We start from the raw sequence: 16,107 nt of genomic DNA on the forward strand, positions 1-16,107 counted from the left end.
CCTCCATAAGATTGCGAAAATTCAGACGTATCTGTAGGGAAATAGTACTGTTAGACTCCCCCGATATCGTATCTTCCTCTATTACATACTGTGCGTTGGTTTATGGGATATATGCTAACCAAAATTCTATTAGTGACCATTGGTCAACCCCACCCGTGATATAAGCATGGACGCATTTGTTGAGGGAACTTCACTGGTGACCAACTAAATAAGGGCGTAGGTTTGCCTTCGTCGCCCCATCTGTTTGGAATTCCCTTCCCTTTCACCTGAGGCACACATATTGTCAGCATTTTAAGACTGTTAACACACTTGTTCCGTCTGTTACGAATTAAATGACGTAGCGGTCTGTGTGAGGTGTCGCCCTTCGCTTTGATGAGGTATCTGACCCCGCCTGACCTGCTGGTGTCGGCCGCAAGGCTGTGACCCGGCCAGCCTAGGTCATTCTAGCAGGTACGTGAGCAAGTGTGACTGACGCAAGCCTTGCATGGTACCTGGAATGTTCGGTGCGAGAGAGCGCAAAAGTAACGAGGAGATGCTGGATGTACCGAGATGACTTAGTATATTGTAGATAAGCGGTGAGAGTGAGTGTTAAGTGACAGTCGGAGTAAAGGTGCGCTGTTAGAGTAGTTTCAGGGTGTGTCGCTGACGATTGTGTTTTCGGCATGTGTCGCCGATTTGCCAGCGTGTATACAAGTGGACACTGTCGTATAAACTGTAAATAACGATCTTCGTTGAAATATCTTCGAAAGCAAAGACTCATTTCCTTGGAGAAATTGGCACCGTAGATTTAGGACCCCAAAACGAGCCGTTTAACTTTTGCTTTATTTGTTGCTCCGTTTGGTGACGGACAACCACCACCATCCATAACACTAATGCTTTTGAATGATAGTGTTTCATTGTTTAGAATTTTAGATGATGCACAATCTTGTTTCGCTGTTTAAATAATATTGTAAATTACTGTGAGCCATTAAAGAACGTCGCTCTAAAAAAAAAAAAAAAGTAATAATGTATGCGTGCCCCTGATAGTAAGTGGTGCAAACATTTCCTCTGCCTGGTCATTGCCTGCAATTTTTCTATCTTTTAGGTCTTAACAGTGTTCTTATTGTCTCTTTCCTTACCTTCCTTACCTTCCTTATCCCCCCACCCCCAAGCACACACACACACTTTATTCTGGGCTGGCCTTCAGTTCTGGTGATATGCTGGTTTCCCATCAGTCGTTTTTTAAAACTCATTGGTCTTCAAATTTTGGTGTGAGCCTCGTCATCGGCTTCCCAGGACATGCTTTAATGGAGAGTGAGAAAGGTTTTTGGGCATCCCAAGGCGGAGAAACAGCCCTGGGTCACAAAGGAAGTTCTCGATCTTTTCGGCCATGAAGAGTAAGAATCCCTGAAAAACCTTGAGGCAGCCGCTGCTTACGGGAAGACCAAACACGAGACATGGAAAAAGCAAAAAGGCAGCCAGGGAAACCTGAATCGAGGACAGACGCCATGAAATCAATGGGTATGGCCTGGGGCGACAACCACAAATCCTTCCGCCTATTCAGGACCCTCACAAATAAGGGCCAGCAGAAAACGTCAACAGTCGACAAGGCTGTCCTAGACCAATGTCCTACTAAACCTTTGCGATCCCTGTACGTGTTTCTCAGCTTCTCTAGGTCAAAGCAGTGTGGCGTTGTTTTCAGCTTCTGTATTTCAGGCATCTACACTACAGAGAATAAGGTCGCTGCCTGTGTCAGCACCTAAATACGACTACGTTTTCTCTCTGTTGACTTAAAGCTCCATTAGCATCATATGTAATCCATTTGGTTAAGGACTAAACCATCTGAAGTGTGGGGAGCAGGTGATGACGGTTAAAGATACTTTTTTCTGAACAACAAAGGCTACATTATCTTGTTAGTGATGGTGTTTGTCACACGCCATGTCTCAGATCATATATAGAATGACTGACTCTACATTTGCGTTGAAGATGCGGATCTTGGTGTGTACCAGGAATTTCTTGTCGGGATAATATTTTCAACTTCCATCAGGCAACAGATTCTGTGTGCCTGCATTCAGGACCAACAGATTGAGGTTGTCCTTTAATTGTTTCGGGCGTGCGACTTCTGAACGTTGCTATGTGGGAATGAATGTAGCTCCTATGTGAGCCTGAGCCAAGAATGTATGTCGATTTGATACAGCGGATATGAATATGTTGTGGTATTGTTGTTTTGTTGTGTTTTGGTGCCGTCTGGGATAGTCTTATCTTATTTATACTCATAGTTTATACTCATAGTCATGGGAGGTAAAGGCCTTAAATAACACTTAGTATAATTTATATTTCTCTCAAAGCGTGGTAAACATTTACAATAAGAACTATTCATGCAGCATTCTAACTCGTGTTAGTTAAAATGATGTGTTACATTAACATTCACTGAAGTTAATTGGAAGAGGGAATCTCGATCGTAGTGTTTCTTTTTTTTAACAACTCTGTTAGGTCAGATCTGAGTCATTTTCAAACAGAAAATCACTGCAAAAAGAAGTAATGCAGAGGGTGAACAGCAGTTCAAAAGCAGAGTTAAGACCAGTTATGGATCAACTTCATTATCATTTTTCAGTTGATGAATATACATGAAGCGCCTATTAATCGGTCATTGAGATTCATAGTTTTAAACATGTTTTCAATCAGATTTCATTAAAACATCATTATTTCTCCGAAAACATCGTAGATATATGTAGAAAGAACATTTCATGGAACTTTTTCATTCATGCTAATTATATAATTGTTTTGTTTTTAAAAGTATTTTGAGTAATCCTCACCATAGAGGTGACTGAGAGAAGAAGAAGCAGACGAGAATGTTTTCATATTCCCGCTTCCGGTAGGACCTCCATTTCAAGATCCAATCGTTCACGGCGTTGCCCACCACGTGACCACGCCTCCTTGCGTCTGAAGCTGTTCGCCTCGTGTCAAACTAGCGTTTTACACCTCCAATTCGGCTTTTGTTAGCTGCAAAATTTGTGGTTAAAATGGCCGATGCAAAGTCCACACTGGCCCGTGATGGTACCATGGATGTTACTGCAAAGGTTTGACAATTTTGATCATTGATTTGATGCAGATTTTGATGTTTAAATTTGCACCCCATTGTAGTTTTCGACGCCATTACAAATCGACTGAAATTTGTCAACTACCAGTGACCTATATTTTGAATTTAGACACTTTAGTTTTAAAACTTCATTATATTTGTTTTTAAAGTATGAAAGAATATTGTTTCTACTTTGTTGATGCTGATTACGCGCACCGTAGCGAATGATGATAGCTGTGATAGGAAGTTCTAAAGCATCCGTTTGGAAATATTCAATATGGCGCCGGAAAGAGCAAGGTCATGTTTTTGAACAGCTTCTGCGTTAAAACGTGCCAGAGCGTCGCATTCACGATATAATGTGTTGTGGTTCAGTTCAGCTGTTTCTCAAACCATTTTGGTATTATGAAAACAACTTGGTCTTGCGTTTACTTGTTGGTGATAGCATGTTATTATACTTTCCAAAGAGTAGGCCGGTTTAACTTCCTATGAAAAGATCATCTATAATATCTGCCTGCGATGCCTTGGTTCTTAATGCCTTGTTATTGTTATCATATAGCTTATTCTTAAGCCGAATTACTTAAGCACATAACTACGTAAAAGGGAGAGACAACAGATAGCTCGTAGGTAATGTAACGTTGTTTTACGATGTTTACACTAAGTGGAAGTAAACCTGTGTATTCTATCAACTATGATTACAAATGCGAAATCTGATTGCAGATAGTAATAAAAATGCGCGCATCACCAGAAACAGGTTATAAAGGAAGACAATGTAAAGATAGACACTCTATACACGCCAATTGTTTGTTTGAGATGAATAGACATGCTTCTGATGGGTCTATTTTGTTCATCATCATCAGAACTCCGAAACAAAACATGATCGAAATGCCGATTCAGTGCACGAAATATACGGTTATCTCCACTACTGTGTAGATATTGTAACAGTGTTTCATTACTTACAGTGTCAGGTTTTTTACAGTCAAGGACAACTAATAGACAGTTACTTTATTGTTGGGGTTTTTGAAATATTTGATGATTTTCTTTAACTTGAACAAAGCAAGTCCATATTTACACTTTGTTTTTATGGTTCAGTTATTGGTCAAGCCATTTTAATCTCAGAGATTTGATGGCATACTCTTGTGCAACAAATCTGACATAGTATTCAATAAATTGAGCCAGATAAACATGAATATATTTTTTTGGGGGAAGTTGTGACATCCAGATTGGTTTGCCAAAATGAAGTAAAATAGTGCATTGAAGCAAGCAGTTGCTTAGAAAAAGTTTTAAGTGTAATTTTGACATTTAAAAAAAAATAGTCCTAGTATTGTCTTGGTGATTCTAGGCTAGACAGGTAGGTGGCAGGAATTTAGGTACATTATTGCTTGTCAAAAATTTCATCTTTTTTTAAAAAAATTATACAAAATTAGCAAAGAGGCACAAAATTCATCTTGTACAATTTTTAAATGTGACATTTGTTTTGGAAAAAGTTATAAATATTTTACTCTGCAAGCACCCACCCCTTTGATTTTGAAAGAAAGTAAATGTGGTCCCTACTCCTAATATCCATGGCTAAAACTTGTGAACTTTTCATACTTCTGAGGTCTTTTTATAGACAATATCAGTACATCCCACTTTTTGTTATTTGGGCTTGATATTGTTTTTAAGCCAGTTCAGGTTCTCCTGATTTTTTTTTTTTTTAAGGATAGGAAGCTATTAGGTTATCAGCTACTCGTACATAAAGTGGAACAGGCATAGATATGGTTAAAAGGTTATAAAAATATCTAAGTGTTTAATTTGTAAAAGCAATGAGGGATACAACCAATTCAAGATATGTTCCATAAAATTGTTGTCATTAAGCTCATTCAACTATAAACATGAGCTGAAGTATATGCAAGCAGTGTTTGTGGGTAAAATATGAATGAGATGGCAACAACTGCCAGACTTTCTGGGCTTTATTTTTTTTTTCTGCAGACTTTGAAAACTGTGGAGTAAAAGTTTTGTGCCAAAATATATAGGCCCAACCCAGATTTTTTTCACTAGTATTTTCAAGAAACCTAAAAACCAAACAAGTTTGTTCATTTCTAAGATATTTTTCCATTGCGCTTAAATGTAGATAATCATGATGTACAAAATCTACCAATGTCATTACTCTTTTTGTTAGGTCCAGCTAATGGAGGGGCTTCCCAAAACCACAGATGCTTTTTACACATGACTTGTGTTCTTAGGTACAGGATGGTTGATCAATTTCATTAAGTTATGTGCGTTTTCCACCCCCTCAGGAGGGTATTGAGTATCTAAAAGCTGAAGGCAAGATCGCACTGCTGGAAGCACAGGGTCTTATGGAACCAGAGGCCTCAAAACCAGATCTACAACGAGACAGTACCATGGCTGTCACAGCAAAGGTAACCCCTAACCTATTTTGATTGCTGTAGGTTTCATGCGGGGTTTTAACTGCAAAAACTGTTTTTGAACTAAAGATGTTTGTGATATCGATTTTTATATGGCTTTTTTCTGCAGGAGGGGGAGCAATTGCTGGAAAATGCGGGAGGCAAACCAGATCCAGATGCCCAAACTCGAGGACAGCAGCGCAAGATTGATGAAATCAAGAGTGAGACAGTGCCAGAATCTCCCGCCAAAAAAGCAAAACTTACCAAAGAAAGTACTATGGCAGCAACTGCCAAGGTTTGTTCATACATATTTTTTCCAAAATAAACTTTTCCTGTTATCATAAATTTAGTAAAGTGCTTGTATGTGTGTTTTAGAAGGAGATTAGTATCTTGTGGATCTGAGATGAATTTTGTGTAAAGTCTATAAGTAGCTTAAATATTGGCTGTGCTAATATCTTTCCTGCCTGCTGCTAGGCAAGAGCCTGTCGTACACGCAGGCTCCATGGGCAAACCCCATAGTGACATACACATGGTGGGCACATGTACATCTGTTTGCAGGACAGAAGTCATCAGCTTAACTGACCTGCCTCAAGATGAAATCTACCCTAGAATATATTTTTTAAGGACCAAAATATATTTAGTGAAAGAAATTATAAAACTTTTGTAACATGATTCAGCAGCAAATATATGAGAATAGGTAGTGTGATGATAGTATTCAATTCATACTTCATAACAACAGATAAACAGGTTTTATTTTATATTTTCTGTTCATTCTCTGGTCTGTTTTATTGAAGAAACCCACAATCTTCCTGAAACAGTTCATGATAAAGTGATTGTCTTGCTGCCATTTTTGCACATTTTGTAAATCACTAGGTTGCTGTAAATTTTTTTTAAAGTGTCAATCTGTCAATGTGACAAATGATCCTGACCTTTAAAGATATCTTATGCTTTTATGCTATGATAATATTTTGTGGGCATGCATGCCCTTTTCTGCTTATTAGGCCATCATGCATTGGCAAGCATATGCTTTAATATCATAATCAAGAGGACTGTTCTACCCAAGAGGGGGGGTTATGGTGCTATCTATAGGCTGAAAATAATGTTTATTGTGTCGTTGATTTGATTTTTTGTAGTCTTTAATGTGCAGCACATTGAACTTTTATCCACATAGGGGAATTCAATCATTACGATTATCATTATTAAGACTAGTGTGCAGGGTAAATTACCAATGCTTGTAGAAGTCGCTTCATAGGCAGTTATGAAAGCAATTGCTAACATTGCTGCATAAGGCAGTGTACAAAGAGGGTATTTTTCACATTTCTACAGATAGACTAAAAGATATACCTACCTTCAGGAATAATTTTTCTGAAGCTACTTTTCTTGGCATTGTTTAATCGGTTGTTTCCTGGCAATAATTTATAATTCAAAAAAGGTGATTTATGGATCAGAAGTTTCTTTGCACGAAAGGCACTTAAACTTGTTGCATGTAGAACACTTATCTGTGTGTTTTATGTGTTTAGATTCCTTCTAATCTGAAGCTTTTTTAAAAATTGTTTGATTATAGTTTCTGAACTGAACATACTTTAAGAGGTTTGATTATGTTTCAATCTGCAGGAAGGTAAAGAATTGCTCGGCAAGGAAAAGCTGGGAGACACACGGCAAGAGACTGCTAAGCAAAATGCTAATAAGGCAGCACCAAAGAGAGGAGTGACAATTGCTAAAACTGTTGAAGAAGGTAAACTTGTATTTGTTTTTGTTTAAAGGATAAATATATGGAGTTTTAAAAAGATTCTGGCTTGATTTGTTCTTTCAGCTTTATAAACCATGTTTGTTGTTAGAGGAAAATTGTTATGCTAAGATGGGCATTTATAAACTTGAGTGAATGCTAAATGTCATTGTTTCTTGTCTGTATCAAATGGCCAGAATTTTTATTTTTACTTTTAACCAGTAGAACCTGGTCATTTATGCTGCATTGATGTTGTTTAAAATGTGATGATATTTGTAAAGATCTATATAAGTTGCTTTTTAAATATTAATGTTATCAAATGTATTGTCTAATAGAAATAAAGAACAGGTAAGTGTTGATTTATGACAATAGTTTTTATATTTGACTTTAGTACATCTCTCTTTTGTCACTTTGTTCCCCTGAGCATTTTCTGGAATGATGTTAAAGCAATTAGTGCTGTGTCTATCTGTTTACAGCAAAGTTTATGCTGGAGGGAAAAGAAATAGATGTCAATGAAGGCCGTCGTACAAGGTCACAAAGTAAACCTGCATCTACTACCCCTCCAGCTAAACCAACCGTGAAAAGAGGAGGAACAATGCAGAAGACAGCAAAAGAAGGAAAGGAATTCGTGAAACGTGGGAAGGGAAAGGCGAGGGGAAAATCAGCAGCAACAACAGATGATTCTGGTGATAAGCATGATGATGATGATGAGGAGGAAGAGTCACCAAAAGAGTGTGAGAAAGCTGCTGAGTAGTGAGAGTGTTGGTCAGGCATGAATTTTGTCCGTGAGAGAGAACAAGTGTGAGAGGTGTGAAATGCCAGCAGACTCAACATGATATCAACCACCAGTCATTTGTCATGTGTAGATTCAGCATCTTGTCTCACCTATTTTTCCAATCCAGACTGTAGGACAGAAACTTGTAAGCTGGTTTTAAACGTAAAATGTACAGAGTTCTTCAAAGTTAATAGTCATACAATTTTCATTTCATTGACAAGTTAATTTACACATGCTCTTGTGGCAGTTCATGTTTATTATTATTATTGTTCACTTCTAATTTTGTTAATGAATTCATTAAGGCATTGGTGGGGTTGTGTAAACTGTGTTTGCAGGTTTTCAGGAAAAGGGGAGAGATAAGTCCTTTCAGAACAGAATTGAAGTGTTATGCAATATAACATCAGGAAATGATTAATATTTTCCTTGCTGGTTAATCAACATCACATTGTAAATTATTCTGGCAAATTGCAGTGAATGAGCATATGAATTTATTGCAACAATCCATCACGAGCAAGATATTTGTAAATTATTTTACTAAAGAGTGATTTTGCATGCACGAAAGACTTGTTTCTGGTTCAGTCTTATTGAAATTGATGATAAACTTTCTGAAATGTTTTGGAGACCAGAACTGTATCATTTCAAAGTGTTCTTTGATTTAAGATATGTAAGTAATTGGGTAAATTCATATGCAAGCCATATGAAATGAGGCAGCTGAACTCCCGTGAAAGCTCTAAGTCAGCACGCACAGATGCTAATCAGTTATGTTATCTGTTAAACACAGTTCTTAAAGTATATAACTTCTCGTTCTGAAGGATTGAAATTGGAAAGTTATTTCATTATTTGCAAAGTAGATACCATCTTGTGGAATATTTAAATCAATGCTGTTATTTTATTCAACTGTCATTATGTTTGCATGTCCTTAGGCTACTCTTTGCTTCTGATTGAGTTTTCAGTGCAGTTGGTAGTTTCTTTGAGAGACTCATTCGAGAGTCTGATTATATAACACAATCAAGTCTACTTACGCATATTTATCCTTCAGGACATGTGTGAAATTCATTCAGTATTGAAAGTCACACCATATTGTCACTGTTGGAGAATATATTTACACATTGTTTCATCCATTGTAAAGGGACCCTGATGTAGGGATAAATTCTAAAGTGAAATGTAGCTTGCTGGAATGGAAGGAAACTTGTGCTAAAGTGAACCTTTCTCTTGTAACAAGTCATTTCTTGTGTCCGGGGTTGGACTGAGGCAGCAATTTATGTGTTCATCAAGATTAAATCTGCTTTTTTTTTAATCCCCCCTCCCACTTTTTTTTTAATAAACATTGCATGTCATGAGAGTTGATGGTGGTGATGCTACTTTTAGTTCTCTATCCCATGACTTTGTTTTAATAATAATAATAAATCTTACACATGCATATGCTGTTTTAATCTTCACATATTTCATGTTTATCTTTAAATGCTGTATTTTATGTAGCAGAAAGAAATGAGCTTCTTTGGTTATAACAGATTTCAGAACTAGAAAAATGTGCTTCTGGACTGTGCCACATGCACTAACAAGATCTGTGTAAAACTTCAAATAATATTTCAGAGATGATCACTCTTGGTAAAGGTGGAAGCAGGAAAGGCAGCTGGTTTTGCTGAAGTGTTTCAGCAGTAGTGGGAGGGTAATGAGAAGTTGTTGATTTACTGTCTTAAGTGGGTATATTCTGCCCACTTAATGGAATGCAAACCATTTTTACAAGGTTATTTGTTTACCAAGTCTAAGTTTGCAATTTCACCACCCTTTATTTTATTTGACTGACTTATATTGCAGAGAACAGAAATGCATTATATCTACTGCTTTTGGCTAATAAAAAGGTGCAAAGTGTAAGGTGCTGGTTCAAAAGGACCTGTAGTACATTTCTGAGGTGGAATGTTTGAATGTCTTTTGTTTCTGGAATGATTTTGAAACAGTATTGTTTCCATTGGGGTTGATACAGAATTTTGAAAAAGTTTTGGGAAAATGGGGAAACATTTTGTAGACTCATCGCCCAGACAATTTTTTTCAGTTAAAATGAACTTGGTTGCAGTGTTTACATAAGATACTAAGTATTCTGCTGTTGATGCAGAGGTACATTGCCTGTAGACCTACAGTGAAGACAGTCACAAGTCACACAAAATTATAAAGATAATTTCTTACAGTATACTCTGCATGATAAGTTCTAATTGATTTTATTAATTAAATTTGAATGATAGGGATAAAATGCCTGCAAAGCTTGTAAGGCATGAATTTTAATGGTACACAAAAGAGTAATCTTCAATGCCTTAAGGAAAGAATTCAAATACCTTCAAACCTATGATGTGCAGATCCTCTGATCAGTGAACACTTTCCATTCTCAAGACGCTTTTGGGATGCACTCTGTGTTTTATTTTACAAAAGCTTTTTCTTGTTTTCATGTCATAAATCTTCCTGAAAAAGAATAAGTAAAGTGGAGATCAAAGAGTTGAAAATGGTTAGCTAAAACATAAATTTCTAAGAGAAAAAAATGCTCATTTTAAACAAACTAGAAAATTTTCAATAATTTAAATGCAATGAAACCTGTGACATGCAAAATCAGCAAAGTCTTTATCTCTCGACGCTTTTAGTTCACACAGTTTTATTCTATCACAGTACCTCTTGCCACCAGACGTCTGAAATATGAATAGATGTTGTGAAGACAAAATTTTTTCCATTGCCTGTCTTGGTGTATAGTTTTCCAGTTATTTTCTGGTTCGTTTTCATTGGTGTCAGTTGGAAAAAATAACTTTTATCTCTTATCCCATTTCAAAGTCCCATCCATCTTGGATTTGGCTACACTCAATGGAAATTGTTTATGTTAAAGACCTTGGGTTTGTTTTTATTTATATAGCTACTGACTTGCATGCATTGTCCTGAATTATCCCTATGCATCATGGAAGATGGCAGGAAGAATTTGAAACGTTTTGCAGTCATAATTTTCTCAACACTAGCACAATATTAGACTTTTTCTAGCATTAAGGGAAAAACTGCAGCAAAATATTTAACCAACAGTTTTGTACTGGATTAAAAACAAGTGCAAACCTTAGAAAAGGGGATACCTGTCATACAGGTCTTTTTTTTAGTTTAATGAAGGGCGTTTTCACATTGCAGGTTTTATGTCATTGTGTATCTATTTGACAGTAAAATATATAAGAATACAGTCTGTAAACTATTTTACTTGAGAGCTTTTGTGAAAGTCATTACTACATAATGCATTTTCCCCAGTTGATGTTGAGACTAAAGTAGGTCTGCAAAATGTTGAAGAGGATTAGGAAAAATTGTGGAATTTTGTTTGGCCACACCTGTACAAACCATGTTGATAACCAAGTTTATGCTGGATGTATGCAGTATCTTTTCTTGATATGACCTAGCAGTTTCTTTTATAAAGCAAACTATACTAGGCAGAGTTTACAGACTTTCATGAAGTTTAGTAACATCAGTTTTTATATGTAAGGCTGTAAGTAGATTGCAACATTTTATTTGCAAGTATGGAGGATATTAAAGATGAACATTCTGCTAGTGCTTCCAGTATGTCTATTAAGGCAATATGTGGGAGTAAAAATCCGTTTACTGTGAAATTAGATAATATGCTCAGAAACTTTATATTACTTGTTTTGAATTCTAAAATTCTGAACTGACAGTTTTGTAACTTGTGATTGCTATAAAAAAACAACTATAAACAGCCGTTGTGTTGATTTTAACAATGATCTTACAGATCAGTCGGTGTATTATGTTTGTTGTAGCTGTACATACAGTGTGACCGGGATTTCTTTTTTTTGAGTTTGGTCATATACTTGTCAGGTATGTTATTTTTAGTTTTCTTGGAACCATCACATGGTAAGAATAAGGATTGTGTAAAAGGTTCCAGGTACTTTACAGCAACATCGTTTACAAATATGATAAGTGTTGAAAGAATATGACAAATCTGAGAAACAGAAGCAAAATCACATACTGAAAATTAAGGAAGAAACGTATTATCCGCTGACAGTTGTAAACGACAACTTGAGTCTAAAACTTTGTGCAGCATATGCAGAACCACCCTCTAAAACCATTAGTTCTTGATACTTTTGCTTAGCAGTCCTCACAATATCACCCTGGTGGATTGCGTCCTGCATAAACAAGAAGTTAATTGATACTTTTAAATTTTGCTGTTAAAAATACAAAAACTAGTAGGTATCTTCGGCAATTTGTACATGAAACTGCCAGTTTTAGGACGGCAAACCTGCAAAATGCTTTAGGAGCAGGAACCTGAATTTGCGAATGACTGAGTAGGGAAATTAAAGGGCATCGGTTCTAATAAGAAAGGGTCAAAGGACCTTGTTAAATACAAGTAGTATCTGCAGAAACACATTCTAGCGTAATTTTTCGGGAGAGCAGATTGGAATAGAAATGACCCTACTAGATTCACAACGTAGAAGAGAAAAACATGGTTCTAAACATATCCAACACCTAATAGTGACAGTTGGAAAATGAGCGGTTTTAGAAACAAACCACAAAAAGAAACGCACAGCACAAAAAATAGCGTCTTTAACGAAAAACTGAAGTGTGAAAAAAGATTGATGGCCAGAATGACCCTAGCGACCTCTTCGGTCATCCTCTTGACACCAAGCAGTGATGTAGATCCTAGTGCACTTGTCCTAATGTTTGAGGTCTATATCATGTTATTGAATGAAATGTGGATATTGACAATCAAATTGAAAGCATACTATAATATATTGGAAAATAATTGAGGATTACAGTTACAAGGGGCCCGGAGAGGTCGTTTACTTCGGGCCCCGTGCTGGCTCTCGGCGGCCCTGTAAAGCCCCATCAACTTGGAACGGATTGCCTGTCAGCCTCCGTCATTCTGATTCCTTTACCACCTTTAAGTCTAAACTTAAGACGTATATATATTTTTTTTTTAGAACGACGACTTCACTATGACCATGTCCTGACCATCAGGGTGCATAACGTGTCTTTGTGTATGTGTAGTGTCTGTTGTAAAAGTGAGCGTGTCTGTCATGCGAATATATGCGCATGCTTGTTTATGGTGTAGTGTCTATGTATGATTTATGTAAAGCTCTCTGAGCAAAATTTTTTTGAAAAGGCACTCAATAAATCATCATCATCATCTGACGATTTGAAATAATAATTATTATTTTAAAAAGTACCACCTTGTGAATGCAAACACTGTTACTGCATAAAGCTTGGTTAAAACACATTTAAATGCAAATATTTATTTGTGATTTATGCGCCTGTTACATGGATCACTGAAAAGCAAAAAGCCTTTTGAACGAAAGGCAAGTAGTGTTGGCGACTTTTTAAAAAAAATGAATATTTACGCCTGAGGAAGGAGTGTGGGGAGACTAATCTTAAAACAGACTGCTGATGAGTCGTAGTTGCAATATTATTAACAAATAGTCCTCGCGATTGAGATACTCAAGTCTTTTTGGCGCAGTTTTAGAGATGAATGGCTCTCCGTTGTTTTCAGGAATGCATGAATTTGGCAAAAGAGGATTTATGACCGTGCATCGCATAAATTATGCAGAATTGTGTTATAGAATTCAGTTGTTTTCCTGTAAACTTTCTGTCAAGTGAAAACCCTGTAATAGGTTCAGACATTGTTTTCCGAGTAAAAATCAGCTGGAAATGTTGAAGAAACGCTAGGAAGAGGCAGTGGAAGAAGAAGCAACCCTGGGTCACGAATTCTATTCTAGATTTCTTTGACAAACGAGAAAAAAGAAAAGCAGCTCCAAGTACAAAATAGTGAACAACGACATTAGGAGGCAGCTAGGGAGAACTGCATCGAGGAACGATTCCAGAACATAGAGTAGGGAATGGCACGAGATGGCAGCAAAAAACCTCTACTAATTGCTGAAAGCCCTTACCAAGGCAGTTCAGAAATCGAAGACTGTAACAGTAGCAGGAAACATTACTGTACCGTTAGACTGAATCTTACAACGATCTGTGCAGCTGAAGACAGACGTCATTATCTTCCAAAACAACCAAACTAGAACTAGCGAACATGCACACCTACCGTCCTTCATCATTCGTCTGATGGGGGAAAGTCACCTGGCGTAGACAATGTCCCTGCTGAGTTGTTCAAGCAAGGTGAGGAAGAAAGGTTCTTGATGCTCTGTGCCAAAGAAGCTGGAAACGCAAAGAATTGCCTAAAGAATGGGCACAATAACTTGTAATACTATCAAACACCCAATCGAAAAAGACTCAAAACTGCATAACCAAAAGATTAATCAGCTACTTAAACGAAATCGTCTCCACCCCTACTATTGAGGACCTCTTAACAGAACAACAGGCTGGCTTTAGACCAGGCAAGTGCACAGTTGAACACGTTTCCAGCTGTCGCATCTTCATAGAAAAAAAAAAAAAAACTACAGCACTAAATAGAGCTCCTCCATAACTTCATCGACTTGTGAAAAGACATTAGACAGTCTAGCACGAGGGACAGTGGAATGTTAGCACCAAAGAGAGCTTCGTTCAAGTTATTGAAACGCTGTACAAAAGCTCGTGAGTGCTGTTCGACTAGCCAACTGGGCCACTTGTTTCTGACAACAAAAGGAGCTTATCAAGGGTGACGCCTATACTGTTCAGCGTTTTTTGTTGTTGCGAGAATTCCTTCACGACCACGTCCTCATCTCCCTGTCCATCCAGACGGCTCAAATGTAATCTGCGCTTGCATACGACATTGACCTGATGGCAGGCAGTAACAGCATACTGCAAGACTTTATTAACAAACTGGTGCACGTGATTAATGCCTATGGAAACATTGACACGACAATTACTTTCGGACTAGATAGAAAACCCCAACAAAGATCTCAGTTTTAAAAATTAATTAATTAATAATTTACATTCAGTCAAGCTGTTTATACCAGCAGAGCTTCGACTCAATGACGCCGTTACATCACAGAAACCAAGAAACCATGCACTCCCGCGCAAATAACTCTATCCGTCCACCTTTTCACATTCCATTCCCACGTGATTGATTTTTTAAAAAAAAAGATTAGCAGGTTTGTGACATAAGTTTGAAAGCAGAAGTCTTCATTAGCAGACAGTACAGCTGGATAAGGAAAATAACTCTTGGGAGCTCTTGGAAATGAGAACTGTACGGCAGACATCTGCACCAGGACTGCAACAACGCCAGCAGTAATGGCAAGGAGGAAAGGATTTGGTAAAGCACAGATCACTTGCAGAACCTTTCCTGCTTTACGAGGCTTGGACTCTGCTTACTGATACAGAAAAAATGTATCTATCATATGTAGAAAGGCCTGATAAGCCTGACTTTTCGATACTCAGTTCTACGTTGTCATTTGCATCTGTTGGGTATGTTCTGTCGCAAAAATTTTATTTATAAAATGATTTCGTTCAAGCAAAATTGAAAATTTGCGAGTGTCCACTAAGAGGCGGAGGTGAGCAGCGCGTAGTAAAGGGGCTGAATGGTCGGCAGGATGGGCGAAACTACTAGAATCGCCCTTTAATGCACTCGACTGGCGAATGTGACTTCGAGGCGGGACAAGAATTCGGCCAGTCTCAAGCATGATGAAATTTTTTTTAACGTGCTTCGTGGAAGGTTTATTACATTTTTATTCATAATTCCGGTCGCATCGAGGAATCGTCTTCTTAAATTTTATAAATAATTGGGTGTGGCGATGTGCGTGCTTGTCTGTGTGTTAGGCGGCGGCTGAAAGTCTGGAAAACGTGGAAATCTACACCAAGTTTGACAGGATTTCTATTTCTGTCGGCTACGATGAGCTAGCCATTGAAATAAAAGATCGCCCACAAGGGTGACTGTATCATTTACAGTTTACTCTCCCTTAATAATTGAGAATCGACAAGCAGGAACTCCCAACCCAACTTCAAGGAGAGAACATCGTGGAAACAGATTGCTTTGTGTACCTGGGAAGCATTGTCAACAAGGATGGTGGAGCGGACGATGACATCAAAAACCGCATCAACAAGGCCTGGCATGCTTTCAACAGCCTACGCCCCATCAGGAGCTCGTCAGCATTATTTTTTATTACACTTTTTGTGTAGTTCTCTAAGGATGCATGTCTAAAAAGCATTGGCAGGGAATTTTCAAACTATGGGTAAAAAGACGTCGAGAGATTGTTTGTCAAAGGTGGACAGG

General features: G+C 37.6%; 1 protein-coding gene across 3 annotated transcripts; it reads left to right on the forward strand.

Annotated features, from left to right (window-relative positions):
* Window positions 1-2,899: 2,899 nt before the first annotated feature.
* On the forward strand, window positions 2,900-11,665 carry LOC112556564 (nucleolin-like). Of its 3 annotated transcripts, none has more exons than XM_025225699.1 (5): window positions 2,900-3,059; window positions 5,335-5,457; window positions 5,573-5,737; window positions 7,057-7,177; window positions 7,645-11,665. In XM_025225699.1, exons 1-5 carry the CDS (start codon window positions 3,003-3,005, stop codon window positions 7,920-7,922), a joined length of 744 nt encoding a protein of 247 aa, XP_025081484.1. In that variant the 5' UTR covers window positions 2,900-3,002; the 3' UTR covers window positions 7,923-11,665. The 3 variants fall into 3 exon arrangements, with proteins under 3 accessions (XP_025081484.1, XP_025081486.1, XP_025081485.1); XM_025225700.1 differs by lacking the exon at window positions 2,900-3,059 and adding an exon at window positions 3,320-3,455; XM_025225701.1 differs by lacking the exon at window positions 5,335-5,457 and having other exon boundaries at window positions 2,902-3,059.
* The last annotated feature ends 4,442 nt before the right edge of the window (window positions 11,666-16,107 follow it).

This window comes from Pomacea canaliculata, linkage group LG2 (assembly GCF_003073045.1).
Source record: "Pomacea canaliculata isolate SZHN2017 linkage group LG2, ASM307304v1, whole genome shotgun sequence".
Classification (NCBI taxonomy): Eukaryota; Metazoa; Mollusca; class Gastropoda; order Architaenioglossa; family Ampullariidae; genus Pomacea; species Pomacea canaliculata.

Bases quoted from the DNA above. Each gene is read 5' to 3' on its own strand.
- LOC112556564 (XM_025225699.1), top strand. From the start codon at position 3,003: ATGGCCGATGCAAAGTCCACACTGGCCCGTGATGGTACCATGGATGTT. The intron at 5,458-5,572 runs GTAACCCCTAAC...TTTTTTCTGCAG, and splicing joins CCATGGCTGTCACAGCAAAG to GAGGGGGAGCAATTGCTGGA. The intron at 5,738-7,056 runs GTTTGTTCATAC...TTCAATCTGCAG, and splicing joins CTATGGCAGCAACTGCCAAG to GAAGGTAAAGAATTGCTCGG.